General features: G+C 38.0%; 1 protein-coding gene across 7 annotated transcripts in view; it reads right to left on the bottom strand.

The window, feature by feature from the left end:
- CACNA2D1 (calcium voltage-gated channel auxiliary subunit alpha2delta 1) overlaps positions 1 to 21,224 on the bottom strand; it is a 356,904-nt gene that overhangs the window by 267,123 nt on the left and 68,557 nt on the right. For all 7 annotated transcript variants that reach the window (XR_007374551.1, XM_048933427.1, XM_048933422.1 and 4 more), the window contains exon 3: positions 15,635 to 15,751. Coding sequence is in view for 6 of the 7 variants with exons in the window: in XM_048933427.1 (XP_048789384.1) it covers positions 15,635 to 15,751 (117 nt within the window). In the remaining variant the exon portion in view is untranslated. The remainder of the gene's footprint in view (positions 1 to 15,634; positions 15,752 to 21,224) is intronic.

The following is a 21,224-nucleotide window of genomic DNA, read 5'->3' as shown; positions in this document are numbered from 1 at the left end:
AAGTTACTACTCTGTGTTTCCACTACATACACATATTTGCACATGCCATTTTTGAAGTTTTAGTACACATAAGGAGATCACATTTAGATGCGCTGCCATATTTTTCAAGCAGTAAAAACCCACAAAGTATTTCATTATATGAAACTCTTAAGAGCACAACATGTCATGAACTGGCTCTTTGACTTTCATTCCCTTTCATTGCTCACGCAAGGACCAACCCCAGAATGTTCTTCCATGATTAGGTCTCCTGATATATAGCTAACCTGGTGGGGAGTCTGGCATGCCAGTGAAACTACAAAGAGAACATGTTTTGGAAATGGTGAGTGCATGCTACACATGTATCTTCTACATTATTAAATACTGATACTGTTTGAAAGCACCTGAAAATATTCACTTGTAGGATTTCAAGTCAATCTGATTTTATCACCTTTGGAACAGGTAAACATGCTCCCCCAGCGTTTTCTGTTCCTTCACATTAGCTTTTTTAAAGTCCTGTTTAAACACAAACGCATCCTGATAATTTCAGAATACAACACAATACCCTATTAAAAAAAAAAAAAAAGCAAAAAAAAAAAAGCCAAAACAAACATCAAGGGGGATTGCTCATTGCCTGCTCAGCAACAAGAGCATTACAGATGCCCACTCATGCACCATCCTCCCAAACACATGCATGCAGCAAAAACAAAATTATTGCTCCACAGTGCTCTGACTCAGAAAGGGTACTCAGGGAATAGCTACTGAATTTAGCAGCAGAGGCTGTCTGTTTAGTACTTTACAGTGGACTGAGCATTAGTGAGTCACTGCTGCTGTAGCACAAAACCAGTGTGGAGACATCACAGACTGCAAAGGAGAAGAAGCCTGGCCATAACCAGTGTGCAAGAGAAAATTGAAACCGAAGGGTTATGTAAGGGTTTTCTATACAAGAGGGCAAGACCTTAAGCATCATACCATCATCACTGATCTCTTTGGTTTTGGCAAGCGCTCCCTGCTAACTCATTGCAGGGGGCAAAAAAATTCCTTTTGTAATGAAGCTGAAACCTGCTGAGATGTGTACCAGGTCACATTGCTAAAACATTTGAGGAAATACTCTGAAAACATAACCAGTGATGAATTTCAGGTTGTTAACTACAGCATAAAAAAAAAAAAAAAAATCATGTTCTTCCCTAGTAATGTTAGAGGTGGTTGTAATGAATATGTTAATGGAGGCATGCAGGGGAAAAGATAATAGTCCCTCTTTCGTGTGGCCCACTCACTGTTGTGCTGCCCACATTACTAGGGGATAGGAACCCAGCACTTTTGACCCTTCTTCACACGGCCTTCTCGAGCACGTCCACCGCATCACAGAAATATTTTTCACTGTACTAGTTCAATATGGCACAAACCAACAACTTTACATCTTTGGCCTGGATTTAATTTCAGAATTCATTAAATCAATAAGGTTATTTGGTATTATGGGGGGTAATATAGACCCGGTTCAAGGGAAAGTACAAATTCTGTTTGTTTTGTTCTTCTGTTTAAAAGGAAAACTAACATCTAATTACTTCATCACTTACTTTAACACTCAGCTTGTCACGTGAAAAATAAATGAACAATTAGGTTTGCCATAATTATACCTGTCATATTTTCACAGAGCAAAATTTATTGCCTAAGGGTAGTTTTAATTACAATCAAGTGGGGATTGATTGAAGTTTTAATAAGAAATACCAAATTGAAAATACATTAAATCCCCAAACAGTTATATTATAAAACAAAACAAAACTAACAATCTCAGTCTCAGGGTATACTGAATCTTAGGACTGGCAGAACTTCATTTGTTATTAATAAATGAAAATCTTGAAGTAGGCTCATGATAACACTTAACTAAACATAGATAAGGTGCTGAAAATTCACAAAATGTGTTTATATCAGCCAAGGATAAGGAGTACTGGCTTAAAACTAGGAGAGAGAAAATCTATATATTAAGAGGAAATATTTTACTCAGGGGATGGTGAAGCACTGGAACAAACTGCCCAAAGAACCTGCGGATGCCCCATCCCTGGATGTATTCATGGCCAACACTGGATGGCCAAGGTACTGGGCAGCTTGATCTAGTGGGTAGCAAATGAATTGGAACTGGATGATCTTTAAGATACCCTCCAACCCAAGCCATTCTGTGAGTCCATGATAGATATTACCACCTGCACTTTTGAGTCTATCATATTCAGGTTTTTCAATATTCGATATTTGACTGTATTATATTCAATACTTAACATGTAAAAGTTGCTTCTAAAGGATTTCTATTTGAGACCACTTAAAAACCTATGTTGCTATTTTTAAAACAATTCTTAAAATTAATATTAAATGAAAGTTATATTTTTCTGGCCATCACAATCCAATGCCAATCCTCTCTCTTGAGAACTGGTGCTCTACATCTTCCCCTGATGGTAATTTTGTTTGACTAAGAGCACTTCCACCAGCTCAAAAGAAGACTAGAGAAGAAACTGATTGCTTTTGTGCATGCAAAATATTAATAGAATTTTATAAATGCAGTGTATAAGGTATCAAAGGCATACTTTCTAAAAGGAAAGAATACAAAAATATAAGATAAATTAAAAGCCTAGAGCTTGCTTAAGTAGAACATACACAAAAAGAACACTGACTTGAAAAACTTTATTCACTAACCTTGCTGACAAAGCATCAGAGAATCCCCTTTTCAGAGCAAAGATGTCCCTAGGTAATTATAATTAGAAGTCTGATACTGAAGCACTACCAGGACTGTGAGTGCAGCTAATATCCCTGCAAATATCCATCTACGGAGGTTAATTCATAGGTATCCTGTCCAGTCCATATTCTGACCATCTGCCCTTCCTCACTAAAATGTCTTGAAGAGTAAGGAAGATGATAATGATGTTTAAATATATACAGAGACCAATAGAAAATAGATTTTACTCTCATCCACGTGCTATGCAAACTAAGATCCAAGCCCTTCTGTATTATCCTCTCTTTTGGTTACACAAATCTTCCATTCCCCGTACACTGGCTCAGCAATGGTTGAATGGAGGAATAACAAAGGAAGAATAATGTAATTCCATTCAATCCAGCTTGTGATTAATTAAGAGTCCTCAGATTGAAGACACATTTGATGCCACATTGCTAATTTTCTGGACAGCAATTAGAGATATAGAATCTTATTCCAATACTCAAAAAAAAGACAAAGTTACAAAAAAAAAAAAATAACAGTAAGTCTCTCTTCCTCACAACACTAGGAACAGACATGTGAACACTTGCAGAGAGACCACTGGGGAGCACTTTCACCTTCATGTGAGAAGTTAAATCTATATATATGGTAAATCTGGTGCCTTTAGGAATCTAACTGAAAAACAGTAATTTGTATTCTCTAAGCAGATACATGAAAGGAAGTGAAAAATGTTTCTGGACAGACACTGGACTTTGAAGAAACTGTGATTTCATCACATTAACACATCATAAAATCATTGTTTCTTGAGGCTTGCCAATCAAAGGGGAACTTTTAATTCACCAAAAAAATTAACTTAAAAAAACAAGTGATGCACCTCAGCCTCTAGTGTTTTATTTGGGTTTTTTACAGGTGAAGTTTACATTTGTTTATCAGCAGATTCATAACTGGATCACAGAAAGTTACAAGCTGCAATTTAGGCCTTCAAAAAATAGCACAAAACAATACATTATGCTGCTTCCATTCAGCTGATCCCACTTTCCGAGCTTTTCCACAGAGGCTTATGATGTGAGGAAAGTGCTGAGTTTCTGGGGAAATATGCCTTCTGTATTGTGCATAAAAGGCCAACGTAGCATAGAAAGTTGACAGGAACTGCCCGTAAGGAACGTGTTAGCATAGGAATTCCATTAGAAAGCACAAGAGGTGAAATAAAGGTAGCAAGTGGACACCTTAGAATTGTAAAGAAAAATCTATCAAACAAAGATGCCAAGAGAATGTATTACCTGAGTCTGCACTATATTGCCAAGAAGACAGAAATATGGTATTTCTTCTTAACTAGACCTACAGCAACTCATTTCAGAGGATTCAAGCCCTGATGATCTGACTTCTTTAAAGCTTGTCTGGAAAAGCCCCAGATTTACCTGCATTCTTTCTTGCAGCTTCCAATTAGCCACGCTCCTGAAATACCAGCACAGAAAATGCTACCCTAATGCTTGAGGAAAACTCAAATGTTTCTGGAAGCAATCCATTACACTACTGAATTCAAACTTTTATTCAGCCATACATTGCATTTCGGTATACTTTAAGTGTTTAAAAAGCATTATAATCACATTATAGATGGATCACCTAACACTCAGAAAACAAAATGCTGAACTTAGAGGGGGAAAAATTTTGATTGTTTGAAAGGAAAGACAATTTGACTACTCGTTGTTGTACATTAGGTAATGCAATTATACCAATGTGTGGGGTTTTGTTCTTTGCAACATTCAAAAACAAGGGAACAGAGCTCTATGACAGGCTTAAAAATCAGAATCTGATGTCCTTTTCACAATTTAATGGGTTCTCACTGCAGAAAGAGTTCTACTGAAGTTGAGAGCTAGTCAGATTTGTGTACAGATTTCATTAGTCAAATCAGGTATTTTTAAATTTAATTCTACTCAGGCTCCACAGTGACAATGTATTGTGTTCAGCTACATCTTACTAAAATTCAACCAAGAAAAAGGAAAAAAAACATCTGAAAATGACAGTTTCATTCCTGCAATGTATTCATTAGGGAAATGAAATAACTGTAACTATGCTCTTCTTTCAAATAGTAAAGCTTAGGGTTTTGCTCTTTTAAATTAAGAAACAAATGTCAGAGTGGTAGTGATCTTTCGTTGATTTTTTCTTCTTGACAATTGTGTGCTTGAGAACTTGTTGTTACACACATCTGAGACTTTTGCCATTATCTTCTGATCTTAGGCCTGTGTGTGAAAGGACTGTGTTTAAAGTTAGAAGAGAAATGAGGGAAAATGTGCTGGAAGATGAATAACCTGTTATCAGTCATATTCTAGAGGATGACCTGGAGCATGATGCAGCCAGTCAAGATTACTAGAAGACCCTTGCGCATGGTATCTAAGGTTCCTCTGTTCCAAATACGTACATAAAATGATTAATGGGATGGAAGCATCTGCTCTAGAACAGTTATTCATTATCTGTAAAACAGCTTTTTGAAGAGATACTTGAAGAGTCAGGACTCCTTTTGGAAGACACAAAGGCTGACAGCAGATTTGGCTGAGGTTATCTACTAAACGCCAAAAGTGTCATATAACAAATCTGGCAATAGTGGACTAGGCAGCACTTGCTGAAACCAGTCAGAGATCAATTTAGAGCAGATAGGAGAAAACACTTTTTTACCCAATAAATAGTAAGCTTTTGGAATGACTTACTGCAGGACATAGCAAAAGCAGGTAGTACTGGCAAGTTTCTGAATAAGCTTACCAACAGATACTGAAGGGAACAAGCAGAAATGTGTTCTTTAAAATTTCTAATTCAAATACTGTAAGTAGTAGATTACACACATAGACAAAACAAGGCTTGCATGCTCTGCCTACCCAGCAACTTCCCACATCAGTGTCAGGACAGAAGACTGACTATGTAGGCTACCTTAACCCATGGCACTCCGTGTGCTCTTATCCCATAAGCTAACCCCTGGCTTTATTATCACTCCAAATAGAAAACTGAAATCTTACTGCTTTGCTAGGGGAACAACTTTTCTGTGGGCCTTCTAACTATTGATAAATGTAACTTCCAGGTTTAAACAGCAGGAGACCGGTATGACTCAATGTAATGAATAAATTCAATCAGTTCTTTCATACACTTCATCTGTACCAAGTATCACCAACTCATTTCAATACCTGTACTTTTTCCTGTCCACATACATACTACTAAGGAAAAACAAGTGATGAGAAAAACATGAAAACACAGAAAACTAAGGGCATGTCAGGAACTCCTACTGTTCTTGATAAAATCTGTCTTGCCCTGAAAGGTCTTTTATTTCCAACATTACGTACTGATTTTCAGGGCAAAAGTTGCTATGAGATCAGGACATTGAAATTTTTAGCCTGAAGACCCAAAAGTCCTTGATGATTTTGCACATAGCCATCAGGCAGAGTTCCATTCACCTTCATTTGTGTTTTTAATCTGTCCTCTGAAATGCAAATGAAACTGAATTACACTCAAATGTTTTGAGAATATATTAAAACTCTAAAATCCTTATAGAAAGTGCCACAACTCAAAGAGAACTTGTCATATTTAAGTTCTGTAGGGTTTTATTTGTTTGTTTGTTTTTTAAGATGGGAATTAAAAATCTCTAAAATACATTCCTCGTCATTTGGAATATTTATCCATGGGACTGGATGGGCTACACCCTCGGGTGCTGAGGGAGCTGGCGGGGGTGATTGCCGAGCCGCTCTTGGCCATCTATCAGCACACCTGGTTAACTGGTGAGGTCCCAGAGGATTGGAGGCTTGCTGATGTGACTCTCATCTTCAAGAAGGGCCGTAAGGAGGATCCGGGGAACTATAGGCCTGTTAGCCTGACCTCAGTACTGGGGAAAATAATGGAGCAAATCATCTTGGGTGAGATCACACAGCACGTGCATGGTGTCCAGGGGATCAGGCCCATCCAGCACGGGTTCATGAAAGGCAGGTCATGCTTGACCAACCTCATCTTCTTCTATTGACTGGGTGACCAGACTGGTAGATGGGGGAAACGCTGTTGATGTAGTCTACCTAGACTTCAGCAAAACCTTTGACATAGTCTCCCACAGGCTTCTTCTGGGGAAACTGGCTGCCCGTGGTCTGAACAGGTATACAATCCTTTGGGTAAGGAACTGGCTACAGGGCCGTGACCAACGGGTAGTTGTTAATGGAGCTAAGTCCATCTGGCAACCCGTTTCAAGTGGTGTCCCCCAGGGGTCGGTACTGGGGCCCATCTTGTTTAATGTCTTTATTGATGACCTAGATGAGGGGATTGAGTGTACCCTCAGTAAGTTTGCAGATGACACTAAGCTGGGAGGTGGCATTGATCTGCCTGAGGGTAGGGCGGCCCTTCAGGGGGATTTAGGCTGGATCGCTCGGCTGAGGTGAATGGAGTGAAGTTCAACTTCTTTATTTTGGGGAGATTTTGGGGAGATTATCTAAATAGAACTCCTCAGATCAAGAAATAAACAAGTACAGTTGTCTCTGTCTATCAGGCAGAAGCAAACAAAAGGAAAACAGAAATATCTTAAGAATGTCATGTTTTCAGCCTGGTGGGTAGCAAAACTCCATCACAATTGCTCTCACTTCCCCTCCTTGAAGGAAGGTAGAGAGAAAGCACAATGGAAAAGGGGCTTGGGGGTTAAGATACAGATGTATTAATGTCATAATACCCATTATAATAACCATTAATGTCATAGGCAAAACATAATATATGGATATTAATGTAATTTACTTCTATCATTAACAGGCAAGAGCAGCAAGGAACTAAAAGCAAACTAAAATAAAACCCTTCTACCCATCGACTCTCTTCCACATCTTCCACCTGAGCAGCACAGCAACATGGGGGCTGTGGTCAGTCCGTAATACTTGATCTCTGCTGTTCCTTCAAGGTCACTCTCTGCCCCTGTTTCAGTGTGGAGTCCTTCCCACAGAATGCTGTCCTTCCTGAACTCACCCCATGTGGGTTTCCCCACAGGCCACAGCTCTCACATACCATATAGCAGAAGCCCACCATTCAGGCACTGCTCCAGCACTGTCTCCTCAGGCAGCAACTCCCCTGGCCCTCCTGACCCACCACAGGGTCCTCTTCATAGACTGCAGCTTCAACCCAGGACCGCTCCTGCAGGGGTATCCATGGACTGTACATCCTTCAGGCCACAGCCACTGCTGCACTGTGGACTCCTCCATGACTGTACATGGAGATCAGCTCCACACTGTACCCATGGGCTGCAGGGGGCAGCCCGCTCTACCACATGCCTGTCTTGGGCTGCAGGGAGCTTCTACTCTGTGCCTGGAACACCTACTGCACTCTCCTTGGGGGCCGAAGGGCTGCTTCTCTCTTATTTCTCACTTCTGTCTCCCAGCTGCTGCGTGCACAGCAGTTTTGCCTTCCTTAAACCTGCTCTCCCATTGACACATTCAGCATTGCTCAAGGCTCAGCTCTGGCAGCAGCAAGTCCCTTTTGGAGCTGGCTCTGATCTGACATGGGGCAGTACTGGACTCTGCTCACTGAGGCCACCCCGACAGCCAAAACCTTGCCACAAAAGCCCAGTGCAAAGCAGAAGCTGCCTGAGGGTAAGCTTCAGCTAAGCAGGGTAGCAATACCCTGGAGGCAAAAGCTGGGATAAATCCAGGAAGAGAAAGAACAAATGTTTGGATTGCATTCTTTTGCTTTAAAACTGAGTTTCTGAAGCTGAAAAAGTAGCGAAGCAAAAAGAAATCTGAAGAACTCTGGAGGAGTTTCACATTTTTAACTGCTGCTAAGCCAACTCCCCTCCCCAGCTCAGGCTAAAGCACAGTGTAGTGGAGCTAAGCACCTACAGAATATCTTTCTCAAATGAAATTTGAGTATCCATAAATCTAGATAAAGAAACTCAATGTTACACACAAACACACACACAAGAATTCCCAACAGAGTTTGAATAACAGCAACAACATAACCTCTGGCAAATTAGCCATGGACATTTATTTTATTTTATAAGGGAATTAGCTAAATGAATAAATGAAGCAGACTGAATAGAAAAGAAATGCTGCAGCAATCATCACTCCTGTTTTCCCCACGTACCTAATGGGAAAGCAACAAAGAAACTACGGTATCAGTAACCATCTACTGTGTAGGGAGAAAGAAGTTAAACTGTGAAGGTGAACACACAATAATACAATTAGTTGCAAGCTCTTTTTATCTTTCATTATTTCAGTCACTCTTAAAACTCTAGCTGCAATACAGTGCTAGCAGGACAGAGATTCAGCAGGTGTCTCTCTAAGCTAGCGTACTAGATACCACTTCAGCATTCTATACGGTTCTGGTCTACAAAAATTAAAACAATGACTCATGCCTATCTATGGGAAGTGGGAGGGATGACCCCTCTATATCTGTCAACAGGAATACTAGATATGCAGCAGCCAGAGCAACTAAACCATGGAAAGTAAAAGCACTGAAACAGGCAATATCTGTAAGAACTTCCATCGCAAGCCTTTTGATTTATTTTTCCAGACTTTTATGATGCCTTGCAAGTTATGTGAGTTATGTGAATCTATCCTCTGAGGCATAATGTTGTATCTATAGAACCTGGATTTCAGTTAATAAAACAAGACTCAAGGCAAGATAAGTAAAAACAAATTCATATATCTGACAAGTGGACAAGCTGACAAATGTTTGACTTCATAAGTGTCACATATCACTAGCTGTCATTCCAAACCATAATTTTTTCTGCTTCAGCAAGTACAACTGACTTTCAAAATACATTACATTAACATCTGGAGATTTAAGTAAGGTTGATACAGGCTAACTGACTCAGTAACAGTCCAGAAAAGCCTTTTTCCCTGGTGTGAAAATTTTCCAGGCAAAGCCAGTTTTAAAAGAACCTCAGTACCAGTTTTAAAACTCACATGCAAAGCTTCTGTCATGTCTGCAGCTGCAATTTCTATTATTTGGAGCAGCTCTAGTCATGAACTGAAATCTAGACATAATACTGCAAAAAGGAGATGACAGTGTCGTTTCTGAATACTCGCATGAAGTATTCAGAAATAAAGTTTAGACATTTCCCATCTTGGTGAATTACTTGGCGTACACAGAATTGTTGGAGATATAAAAAGTAAACTTATAAATAGAGCTAGAGTTCTGACTCTGTAATCCTACTGAAGAAATACCTAATAAAAAAAACACAAAAAAAGAACGGAAAAAATCCCAATCCTTTTTAAAGTGACAGCTACTCTGCCCTATTGTCTCAAAACACATTACAAATGCTTATTTAAGCATTTGTATTGGGAGATACTCAAGCCTTATTTCAGATGGGCAGGAAAATATGAAGGATCTGGATACACCTTAACAGCTATGTTCAAATGATATCTAAAGTAAACTCCTCATTTACAGCCATAGTGCTGCACCTTGGACATGTCCCAATGTCACACACAGGGAACCTGTCTCCTAGCTCACAATCTGTGCCTCAGTTTCCATGGAAACTCACTTTGCTTAGTTTTCAGAAGAAACTAAGGCATAAAGGCTAGAATGAAGATATCTGACTGCTATGTCTAAAGAAATTTGGAAAATAAAGTGCTTCCTGCCTTGTATCAGGAAATAATGTTGTCAGCAAGAGCAGAGAAGTGATCATCCCTCTATATTCACCACTGGTGAGGCTGTACCTTGAGTACTGTGTTCAGTTATAAGCCCTCTCTACGAGAAGGACATTAATGCCCTAGAGTGTGTTCAGGGAAGGACAATGAAGCTGATGGGGGGTCTGGAGCACAAGTCTTATGGGAAGCGGCTGAGGAAACTGGATTTATTTAATCTGGAGAATAGGAGGCTCAGGGGAGACCTTATCACTCTGCGTAACTACCTGTCACCATCCCTGTAGGTGTTCAAGAATTGTTTAGATATTTTACTCGGGGACACGGTTTAGTGGGAAATATTGGTGACAGGTGGATGGTTGGAAGTTTTTTCCAACCTCAGTGATTCTATGATTCTTTGAAACAGGAAATAGGACATTCTAATGTTGTTTCTAAGATTTTCTGCAGATCAAGCTTGCAAATGCTGTTTGTAGCTATTCTTTTATTATTATTTTCTCTCTTAATTTTGACTGTTACTTATAATATCTAAACTCTCTTCAGATGAAAAAATAACAACAAAAATTTTCCTTTAATAGAAGATCAGAGATGCTCCTCAGTACCTAACTAGTAATAGGCTATTCAGTTGGGCTAAAGAAGGCTAAGGGCTGCAAAAACACACTGCACCCTAGGTGTAGCACGCAGCATTGGGTCAAACATTACTTTAAGCTAAGATTTCTAAGTTTCATTTGCCACAGTGAAAAGGATAAGTGAGAAACAAAATCCCAAAACAGCCTCTTGGAAAACACTTATTTCATATATACTCTTTTATAAAGTAATTTATATTCAAATAAAAAATAAAAAAAAAACAAAAAAACTTAATTTGTAAGTCAGGATGTTTACAATTTTTTTCTGCATCAGTAATAAAGAGATGCATAATGAGTCAATTCTGTAATTTTGTGTTAAGTAGGTTTTAAATGTCTGTGGGAAAATATTTCTTACTCCTTAAACCAAATTTTATAAATTAACAAGTCATGCACTCTTTTCAGTATTTCTAACAATACTCACAAAATACTTACTATGCATCCCTCCTCTTGCATTTCCATCCTAAGTTTTTCTTCTGTGGTTCACAGTTTCTAGTAACCACCACCTAGCAAATACCTCTGAGTTAACGTCAGGGTTTCCTCTATTCTCTTTGTCCACTACATACCTATTTCAATCACCTCTGAAGCTGCTCCCAAGCATAAATTAACATGGAAGAACAATATAATTTCATTCCTTACAGAATTAACATGTCACCATTGTACAAATTTTTCTTATTTTCTCATATGGAAACAGATACGACATCACAAAGCTTTTCTAACTTAATCAAGCCTTTCTGTGTAAGGCACAGTAATTCTGCCTTTCACAGAGAGTTACTGAGCACAATGGTACATGAAAATAGGAATAATTTAGTATGCAAATGTTATTTTTTATTTAAAGGTGCTCTTGCAACTTAAGGGAAGCCAACGTATTATTAGAAAAGTCATTTACTTGCTTATTATAACTTTGCCCAAGCATTGTTTGTGTAGCACGCCTAGGGAAGATCGTGGCACCCCTGGGATATACTTGTGTCTGAACAATGACACCGCTGATAACCTTTACTGGCACCTTTCTCATCGCATTACTGGAGGATGTATGAGCCTCTTCCATCAAGCTCTTTTTGGGATTCAGGTCTTAATTAACACTTTGAGTCATGTTAGCCCCAACGGTAAAACCCTCTGCGCAGTCATTAGTAACAGTTCCATTCAACTCCACTCCTGATTTCACAGAAAATGTGACCCTGGAGATTTAAGATAACTCAAATTTCAGATAAATGATTCAGCTTCAGACAAAGTTTACAAAATACATGCATAAAGGTAGACCTTGAAAAAAAGAAGAAAAACACATACGGAAGGTGAAGAAATTCTTTTAATAGACACTATTGGCTCAGATTCAGGAAATAGCAAACAAGCTTCACGTGTATAAAAACCTTCCTAAAAATAGGAAGGTTTAGAAATCAGGAGTCACTGAAAGCTCTGATATAAATCCGGGATAACTGCAAATAGAAAAGCCAGTACAAATAACTGAGCCGTAAGGAGCTCTTAAGGTGATAGCACAAGGGAAACCAGCATAAAATGCTCTAGAATTAAAAATAATGTAGAATACGAGTCAGCAAAGAAATCTGCCTAGGGCTGAGATTAATAAAAGGGTATTTCTCCCCTTAAGTAATGCTTTTTAGGCTTTTTCTTTTTTTAATTTTAAATTGGACTAAGTCCCTAGGTACATGAATATGCATAAGAAATGCATTTTTTAAAGAAACAATAACAGAATTCCTCAGAACAACTAACTTTGATAATGGTTGAGAAGAATATCTGAATCAGAAATCAGAAGTTAAATTAAACAGTGAAATTAGTATTGAAATGATTGATCAACACTGACACAGCCTTATTAATTCTGAGATATAAAGCTCATTTCTAAATCAATGATTGATTGAACACAGCCGGAAAGCTGATCTGAAGCAAAAGACTATCAATTTTATTTTTGAATGCACATAAATATTTAAATTACAAACAAACAGCAGCAACAAAAATAAAATGGAGAGAGGGAAGTCTATGAAAGCACATGAGATTACCACGTAGATATATATATAGAGAGAATTAGAACATAAAAGTAAACAAAATTCACAGAACCTTGTGCCAAAGCAAATACTGGAAATCTGATAACATTTGCAAGTCAACTCAGTCCTTCTTGAACAAAAGTAAAGTTTCAGCAGACCATTTCAAGCAGTTTGCTGCAAAAAGTATTTCAAATGTATGTTGCAATCATGTAATTAATGTTTGCAAATTCTGGTGGTTCGCAGTCAAAAAAAAAAAAAATCCAAAATTGTAGAGGTTATCTCCACAGCACTTATTAGAATTTAAAGAACGGCAAAGCAAATGCAGTTCTGGGTAGGAGAGAGCTAAGATACTGCCATCATTTGAGGGTGAATTTCACCGTGCACTGATACAGATGCCAAGCCAAATTCTTGCTGTTATGCACAGAACCACTGTGTACATCCTGAAATGATGGCATGTAGTTAAAAATAGTAAGTGCTGTACATTTGTTGCAGCACTGGCAGTAATGCCAGCCTCAAGCATTAAAGACATTGTGAGTCACATCCTCCAAACTAATAAAATTGGTTTTAAACTCATAAGTCTTTAGCCGCTAGTGCATCTGAAGGACTTTCATTTGCCTTCAGGTTGTATTGGCTTAATTGTTTAAAATTATCTGAGAAGTCCTAAAAAAACTTTTTTTGAAAAAGAAAAAAGAAAAGATACAAAAGTGGTCTGAAGGAGTATTCTTTCCCTAATTTAATCTTCTTTTACTTCAAGGATCTGAATCATATTACCCTCTTCAAAGAGTGATCGAGCAGTTGTCTAACATGAAGTTGGATGCCCTTCACCTAGATTCACAGAAGAACTGTTCTAGAATCTTTTCTAAAGTAAACATGATATACTTATCTGATTTTCTCAGGGCTTTATGATCACAACGTCACACATACACAAAAATCCCTACGAGAGTCCTGAACCTAAGGAAAACAGTAAGAGTTGGCTGTAATAACTTCAACAAAACAGACTTATATGAATTCATGGAAAATAACAGGAAAAAAAAAAAAAAAAAAAAAAAAAAAAAAAAAAACAGGTGTATTTTGCAGTAATAATACAAAGTCCATAGTATACATAGACTACATAAACACATGCCTACTGAGTTAGGAAAGGAAAGCAAAGAAAAATATTATCGGCATTTTACATCTATTTGACTGAAGCAGAGAAGTTTTACCAGATAACACTGGTTTACATTACGTGTTAGGGAAGCTATGGGAAATGGAAGAATCAACTTCTGTTAAGCAGAAAACGCATACCTTCTGTGGTACCTAAGCACAAAGAACTGACTAAGCGAATGACCTCTCATTTCTCTCATTTCCACAAGAAGTTTAGCCCCCAGCATAGTATGCAGCAGCAGTTTCACTTGCAGACTGTTTCTCCAGTTGAGTCAAACTGTACTGATAAAAGGGCTGCTAGGATGGAACTCATTTCTCCCAGCTTTACACCTGCAGCATAGGCATATATATCCAGACACCTCTGATAAAGAAAGAGAGAAGTCCATATTTCTGGCTGTAGTTCATCCCATTTTAAAGGCATACTGAGAATGTGTCAGGTCAATCCTGACTGAGAAGTGCCTGCTTTATTCCGCTGAATGAAAGGGGAGATTTGGACAACCGGCGGAGTTCTAAAATCTACATCTACAGTACAGATGTATAAAGTTAGGCAAATTAATCCTTCTTTCTTCTCACTTTCACTTTAAATGACACATCTGAACTCATCTGCAAGTCAAAGTAGATATGCAGTTCCTCAGGGAATCCCAACCTGTTATTTCATCCAAGCCTGTTCCTGATAGCTCTGCTCTATAAAAAGCATGTTTATGAATTCATCCAGATCCCCCATGCATGTTTGTTCACTATCTTCTGAAAATGAAACTAAACTTTTTTAGGATTCATATTTTTGTGAGTATGAGTTAAAACAAAAGCATACGCAAGATTGGTGCCTTCCACAATAGAACAGAAAGAGACTACTGACAAAAGCCCTTTCAAGAAATAGCTGCAGTGTATTCAAATAATAAAGAATCAAGAGATTACTAAACAGCACAGTCTTCACACTGGCAGTTCAGGATTAACTTTGCTAGTACATGATTAAAATACAGATAAAATTATCAAGTCAGAAAAATAAGTCTGAATATAAATTCTATTCACACATGGCTACATTTGTTGAAGGAGAATTAGTTGCTACTACCAAGAAAGAGCGATGAACTACAAAGGTGAAGAGACCAAATATTAACAGATTTATTTAGCAATAATACCAAAATTAACATTATAACTTCAATAACGCAGTTGTATTTAAATGTCTTAAGAAAAAGGTTGTTTCCTCAAGATCATGACTGACTGTAAATTACAGTGATCATAAACATTCACATGCATCACTTAGAGGAATATTTTCCAGTCTCTTTATGGCTTGATTTGTTACTTGGACGTGGTTCCTCATCTGTCAGTCAATATTATAAGCATCTGCACTATGCCAACTAACTGATGAGTTCATTTTTTTACCACGAAGTCACGAGCTCTTTTTACATGTCATGTCCTGTATATATCAGGCTGACACTGCCCATAACCATACAGGCAGGAAAATAAACAACAAAAGCATGATTCAAAAATACACACATATATACATACATACATATATATGTATATGTATTATACATAGATTATTACACACACACACACACATATATATATATGTATTTTAATGGTAAATAGAAAATGTAACCAATTAGTACTCACCACCAAAGCCTTAGATCTGTTGCTCAGCAGTTTTTCAATGTCTCTGGCTGCAATTTCCACTAGCTGACGAGGATTGTTGGCTTCCACAGTATACAAATCTTTGTTTTTCAAATATATCTGCAAGGGTAAAAAACAGAAATAAATAAACATGGCAAATAACATTCAAAATAAGAAAACTGATTTGACACAACAGCCATCATTAAGTAAGTCCTCTGTTTTTATTTAAGATCTTCAGAATGATAAAAGGAAAATTCCAGCATGCTTTGCAAAAGAAAAACTTCAACTTTTTGTTTAAAAGGTATAAGGTGCTACTAAAAATCATCAAAACTGACTGATTCTGGTGACTGAATATTCAACTTCTAAATGCTCAAGGACTCATATTTCTATAGAGGACTAAGAGAAAAGTAAAACAGATCCCTTAAAGATGATTGAATCTGAAACCAAATAATTACTACTGAATTTAATTATTCCTTGAATGCTGAACAACAAACATATGTTTGAAGTAAATAATTTAAATTATGATAATGTAATCAATTTAGTCCCTTATCTATTTATTCATGTTATAGTATTAGTTTTCATGAGGAAAGGAGAGGAAGAAGAAGAAAAAAAATAAGAGAAATAGGAAAAAAGAAGAAGGAGGAAATGGAGAAAAAAATGAAGGGGAAAAAAAAAGTGGGAAAGAAACTGTAATTGTGTTTCTTTTGTGTCGTGAAGAAAGGATATTTCTGAGGACCCATTAAATGTTTACAAAGCAGAACACATATAAAGAGGGTAATTTAATTTGTTAAACAAGGCTGCTGTAATGAAATGCATCTAACCACAAGAAGTAAAGAAGGAAAAATAGAAAAACACATTTCCCCCTGTCTTTTATGTCCTACTAGAACTGTATAAAGAAAAATATACTAATTGGCAAAAGAAGAAAAAAAAAAAAAGCAGATACTTTATGGGCAAATGGGGAGAACTAACTAAGGCAACCAACAGATGGCCTGAGTTTACTCAAGCACTCCACCTCTCTGAAACACTGCCTGAGGGCTGTGCTGTCTCCTGGGAGGCAGTGCCAGGCACACACAGGAGCAGGTCCAGCACTAATGGCTGGCTGAGATCCAGCACAAGAACCAACAAAATGCACACAGGCTGAGCCTACCAGCCCTGACAGTTTTCTCAGGTTAAAGCTATGGAGACACAAAAGAGACTCACCAATATCTGTCTCTCTCTGATGCATGTAGCTGATAGGCATTGATCGCAAGCAAATTTCTAACAGTTACAGTTACATCTCCAAGTTTATATCAGGCATGTCTCATAAGCTGCCATAGGTTTCTATCACTTTTGAATTTCACATTGATTTAGAGGTTTGGGGAGGTTTGTTCATTTGGCTTCTTTTTGTCTGTGGGTAGTTCTGTAGGTTTTTTTCTTTTTTTTTTTTTCTTTTTTTTCCCCTTTTTTTCTTTTTTTTTTTTTTTTTCCAGAAATACAGTCTTTGCACCAGTAATTAAGTATCTGAAATAGGCTTTAATTCTTGGTATAGTAGTATCAATGCATCCTAAGCAGAAAAGCTGTTACAAAAGAAAATCTTTCTAATGAACTTAGATTATAGTTGAATACTTTTGCAGTGCTTGGATTTTCAAAATCACCACAAAAATTTTATCTCAGGTGCACCCCAAAATTGTTTATTTATTTTAAATGATTTTTATAGTTTATTTTCAATTTTAAAATATCCAAAAAAAATTATCCTACAGCAGAACACTACATAATTTCTTACATTTTTTCTGAAACACACCAAGTTCACACAGTCAACCAGAATTAAATTGACTGCTGTGAATGTAGGGACCCAATGCTTCTCCAGGCAAAGCAAGATTTGCAATTGGTTTTATAGGTCCAGGTGGTCTGAATCAGGAGTGGAGAAGCATCTAAATTGGAGTGACCATCAAGTGAGGCAAAGGTTCTTTAAACTTCATTTGTTACTGTGTACATCTGCATCACTTTCCTTGGTGTCTCTTTTTCCAGGTGTTTTCATGCAATTGCTTCTTATGTGTGATTCAAAAGAATAAGAAAATTTGAATACAGTCCCTTTTTCATTTGTGAGTTTCAATTAGGCAAAACATATTAAAATTCAGAGGGAATGGTGATGCACTGTAAAAATGCCATTTCATTGTAATTGAGTTTTTCTCTGAATATTTTAAACAAACATTAAGAAGGTCACAAACAAATAAAATGTAAAGGCATACTCAAGTATGTGCTCAAGAGGTGCAGTTTGTGATGGTAGAGATGAATTTGAGAATGCACAGGCAAATAATAATTCACTGGAATTAATCTTTCAGTACAAAATTACAGTAAGCCATACTGGTCACTGTTTGAAAACCCAGGAAAGGAAAATTTTCCTAGGTAGGAAAATGTCCATTTTCATCCCTATATTCAATTTATAGGTTGGTTGTTAGAGGGATGTTCTTTACTACAAGACTGGTGAGATGCTGGGACAGGCTGCCCAGAGAGGTTGTGGATACCCAGTCCCTGGAAGTGTTCAAGGCCAGGTTGAATAGAGCCCTGGGCAGCCTGGTCTAGTATTAAATGGGGAGGGTGATGGTCCTGCCTGTGGTGGGGAGTTGGAACTTGATAATCCTTGAGGTTCCTTCCAACCCAGGCCATTCTGTGATTCTGATTCTAATAGCAAATATAACCCTTTAAATCCCAATTTGAAGACATTCAAAATTTTCATCCACCTTGCTCCTATAGGGAATCTGTCCTCAGCACTCCCATCCTGAGTAGCCTGAAAGCTGCAGACTATCCAGGAGCAGTCTAGCCTATTTTATCTACGAATTTCAGCACCAGCTATAAGGATAGTTCAAAATCCTGAATCATATAGCAAGAAGACAACGGCCACACACAGCAGGAGTCCTCCCTCCTCGTACTTCAGCTTAAAGCATTTGTAACAGGCACTGTGGGTCCTGCCATTGGGAGAACCCAGATCCAATGTTAGCTTCAGAAATTATCACACGTAAGTAATCTTACAATGTTTATAACTAAAAAACACTCTCTGTATTCAACTTACCCACCTCCCATCCAAAAAAAAAAAAAAAAAAAAAAGTTTTGCACAAGATCCCACATAGAGACACATTTCTGACTCTTCTCTTTGCATTACACCATGCCAGCGCTCAGAGGACCTGTCTTCCATTTTTACCGCTGGCAGTAGATTTATCCCACAAACTTTAAAAAAAATGGCATCAATAATAACACAGGATTTAACACACTTCTTTATTTTCCCAAAGCATGAGACCTATCTAAACTGTCAAGGAACAGTGAAAAAAATATTCACCAATTATTTAAGAGAGGTGTACATAATTTATTTGTTGCCTGCTCCCCTTTTCTGTAATTCAACTCTAGCACTGCAGCAGTTCAGAGCAGTAGCACACAGGGAAATTACACATGCTTCAGAGTGTAGCACCTTGTAAGAAACTTTTCATTCTCAAAGCCTCCTACCTTGCAGTCAAACACAATTAGTAAAAGCTCATCTCAAATAGCCATGAAGGGTCTTATCAGCAAAGGTGTGCTCATTTGCCTTTCAAATTGCAATTTGGCAGGCTCCATGGCTTGTTAAGAAGAGCTAATTTGAACACAATTTATTAAATTGCTTTGACCATGTGAATGTGAATTTCTGTTGGCTTTTACATCTTTAGTACTTTAATCACTAATGTTCTCCTAAAAGCTCTCTAAATTGTCAATAAAGTCCTACCATCTCACACAGAATAATGCCTCACTGCATGACTAAGTAAAATCTATAAGGTCATAGCACAAAAAAATAATTTGTCTCTTAAGTCAATAGCCACGGACTCTTGTATTCAGGAAAGAATGTATTAAAATTACTTTCTAAATGCTAAGTATTCCTGTTTAATGAACTGCAAGGTTTTAGAAAAGAAAATGGAGGGGGGAGGAGGGTTGGGGGAAATGTTACATTAATAGGAAACAGGACAAGAACAAGGACAACAGCTGAATGTGGTAAAGATGAGAAAAAAACTGCCAATTTCTCAGCAGAACATGCATCTCTCCACTCACTCTTCAAGGACATATTTATAAATCTCTTACAAAGAGACATTCTCCTTGCTTTGTATAAGACTTGCTAGGGAAAGTCAAACATTTCTGCACAAATTGCAAGAATGAAAGATGCACATTCATCGTACGACTTGTGCTATACTATGGCAGACATTGGCATCTTCTGCAAGGCTGGAATTTTATTTAATGGCCCTCATGCTTTATATTACAGCTAGAAAAGCTAGTTTATCATACAAGATCCTGAGAGTATGAAATTATCTGCATTTTGGATGGCCAGCAGCCCTGGCATTGTTTGCATAGATTACCCAAATAACAAAGAATAATAGTTCATGATGAATAATTCTAAACCACAACAGAATTTCTTTGCCTCTTCTTTTGTTTGTTCTCCCATTCGAAAAACAAAGGAGATTTTTCTTCAGAGGTAACATGGCTGAAGTTTAGGTTGCATATCTGCTAATCTTTGTTCCATCATCAAGTACTTCTATGGATGTAGAAATCATATGATATCAGAGCTTCTGAAGTCCAAACTCAGAATTTCAATTCTTAATCAATAATAATATATCTCTTCCTACCCTGAAACATGTTTTGGAATAGAGACACAGAACACCTCCACCTTATCTGTCTATACAAAGATAAATCTATTGATTTTTTTGCTACTTCAATGCTACCTTCAAGATCTGATTCCTCAGCTAAGCTTGCATGACACTTGGCTAAACGATCAATATCCACAAGGACCATCAAGTCCAAATGCTGACTCCACACGCAACCACCCAAAATTGAAACTCTATGTCTTGGAACACGGTCCGAATTCTTCTTGTACTCCGCCAGGCTTGGTGTTGTGACCTCTGGTGCTTTCCCTAACTCCACCCCCCTCCCCACTCAGCTCCTTGCCATTCCCTTGGGCCCTGTTGCTGTCACAGAGAGCAGAGATCAGCACTCCCCCTCCACTCCCTGTGAGGATCTGCAGGCTGCCATGAGGCCTCCGCTCAGCTCCTCTGCTCTGAACAAGTGACCTCAACTACTCCGTATAAATCTTGTCATCCAGATCCTTCACCATCTCTCTGCCCAGTTCTGGCTTTTTTCCAGTCATGTATCTTGGTCTGACCTTAGATACACACTGTAGCCTTGTCTCTAACCTATCCCTTGGCCTCATCTCCTTTCAAACCCGACTAGAGGCTCTGAATGAATTTTGGACCTGATTCACTGCTTCTCATGTTTGATCTCTATTATCAGTGGCAAGCTCCCTTAAAACAGCACAAGACTAAAAACTCTCCTCCATCCCTGACACGGGTGGAAGCTACTCAAAGGAAACGCTACCTTAGCATTAACTGCCCAGAATAAGGAGGACCCTTGCACATTTTTTCATGAAACCATCCAAGATTTACTACCTGTGGCTTAGAAACAGCTACTATAACAATGCATTCAGAACCAGCACCTCAGCAATAGATACCTCATGCACCAGTAACTCCAAATTACTTACTAGCTGTAGCAGAGTACGTCATGAAAACAGAGAAATAGCTTAGGTACAGAGCTGTCATCAAACTAA

The sequence above is a fragment of the Lagopus muta genome, chromosome 1 (assembly GCF_023343835.1).
Source record: "Lagopus muta isolate bLagMut1 chromosome 1, bLagMut1 primary, whole genome shotgun sequence".
NCBI classification, from domain to species: domain Eukaryota; kingdom Metazoa; phylum Chordata; class Aves; order Galliformes; family Phasianidae; genus Lagopus; species Lagopus muta.
Note: the sequence above shows the minus strand (reverse complement) of the source record. Positions and strands in the feature narration are given on the sequence as shown.